General features: G+C 53.5%; 1 protein-coding gene across 1 annotated transcript in view; it reads right to left on the bottom strand.

The window, feature by feature from the left end:
- Mical3 (microtubule associated monooxygenase, calponin and LIM domain containing 3) overlaps positions 1–984 on the bottom strand; it is a 143,693-nt gene that overhangs the window by 65,006 nt on the left and 77,703 nt on the right. The window contains exon 23 of the mRNA XM_029478254.1: positions 388–475. Coding sequence (XP_029334114.1) covers positions 388–475 — 88 coding nt within the window. The remainder of the gene's footprint in view (positions 1–387; positions 476–984) is intronic.

Below are 984 nucleotides of genomic sequence, written 5' to 3' on the forward strand. Positions count from 1 at the left end.
CACAGAGGCTTATCACGCTGGGCTCTCCCCGGGGTCAAGGACATAGCAGCTCTTTTGGGTTCCTATTTACCTGTAGGGTCTGCGACAAGCACCTCGGTGTGTCTTGTGGGTTGTGGNGTAACCCACTTACCAGACAGCACCGTCACTGGCTCACAGTCTGCCAGTGAAACTCCCCTCCGATCTGCACCAGCACCTCTGACAGGCCATAGAGGAAGGGGACCCCGAACGCCAGCAGCTGACACATGAAAAATGAGTCCAGGGGGTTTTGGGCTACTTGGTGCCCAATTGAAGAGATGTTGGTTTGTAGGTGCTGGCTCACCCCCTTGGCCTTGTCACAGAGACCAAGAGAGTGACGCACCACCCAGCCAAACAAGGAAGTGAGGCTACCTGGACTTCTCTCGGCTGAGCTGGCGGCAATGCTGGCCAGTCCATTTGCATCTGCAGTGGGGCCATCCTGCAGGGCTCCTTTGGCTTCCTAGAAGAGTCCATGAGAAAAAACAAAAAGAACAGTGACTCTGGCTGCGGCCCCCCGGGCTCAAAAAAAAAGAACAGTGACTCTGGCTGCAGCCCCCCCTGGCTCGAGGGGCAATGACCCCCGGAGACTGGCTAGTCTGTCTGTTAGTACTGAACTGTGGAGCCCTAGGAGAAGAAATCTCTGATCCTCTCAGATATCAACCCTGTGACGCATGTACATATGCATGACACATGGGAATCCTCCTGCCGACTTTAAGCGCTCTTCAGATGACTTAAGACAGTGTGACCTGCTGTATAGAGTGAACAGTTACTGTACTGCAATGCTTAAGAGTNTGAACAGATTCAGTACAAAGTGGTATTTCCCCTGCCATGGACAGGACCTATGATGCAGACTTCACGGACACAGAAGGCCAAGTGTACACCTTCTTCTCACCATCCCTCTGTCGTCAACCCAAGCCACCGGGTAACTGGCCTGAATGCTGTCCGTGAAGAGAAGAGATTACTCAGGCC

This window comes from Mus caroli, chromosome 6 (assembly GCF_900094665.2).
Source record: "Mus caroli chromosome 6, CAROLI_EIJ_v1.1, whole genome shotgun sequence".
Classification (NCBI taxonomy): Eukaryota; Metazoa; Chordata; class Mammalia; order Rodentia; family Muridae; genus Mus; species Mus caroli.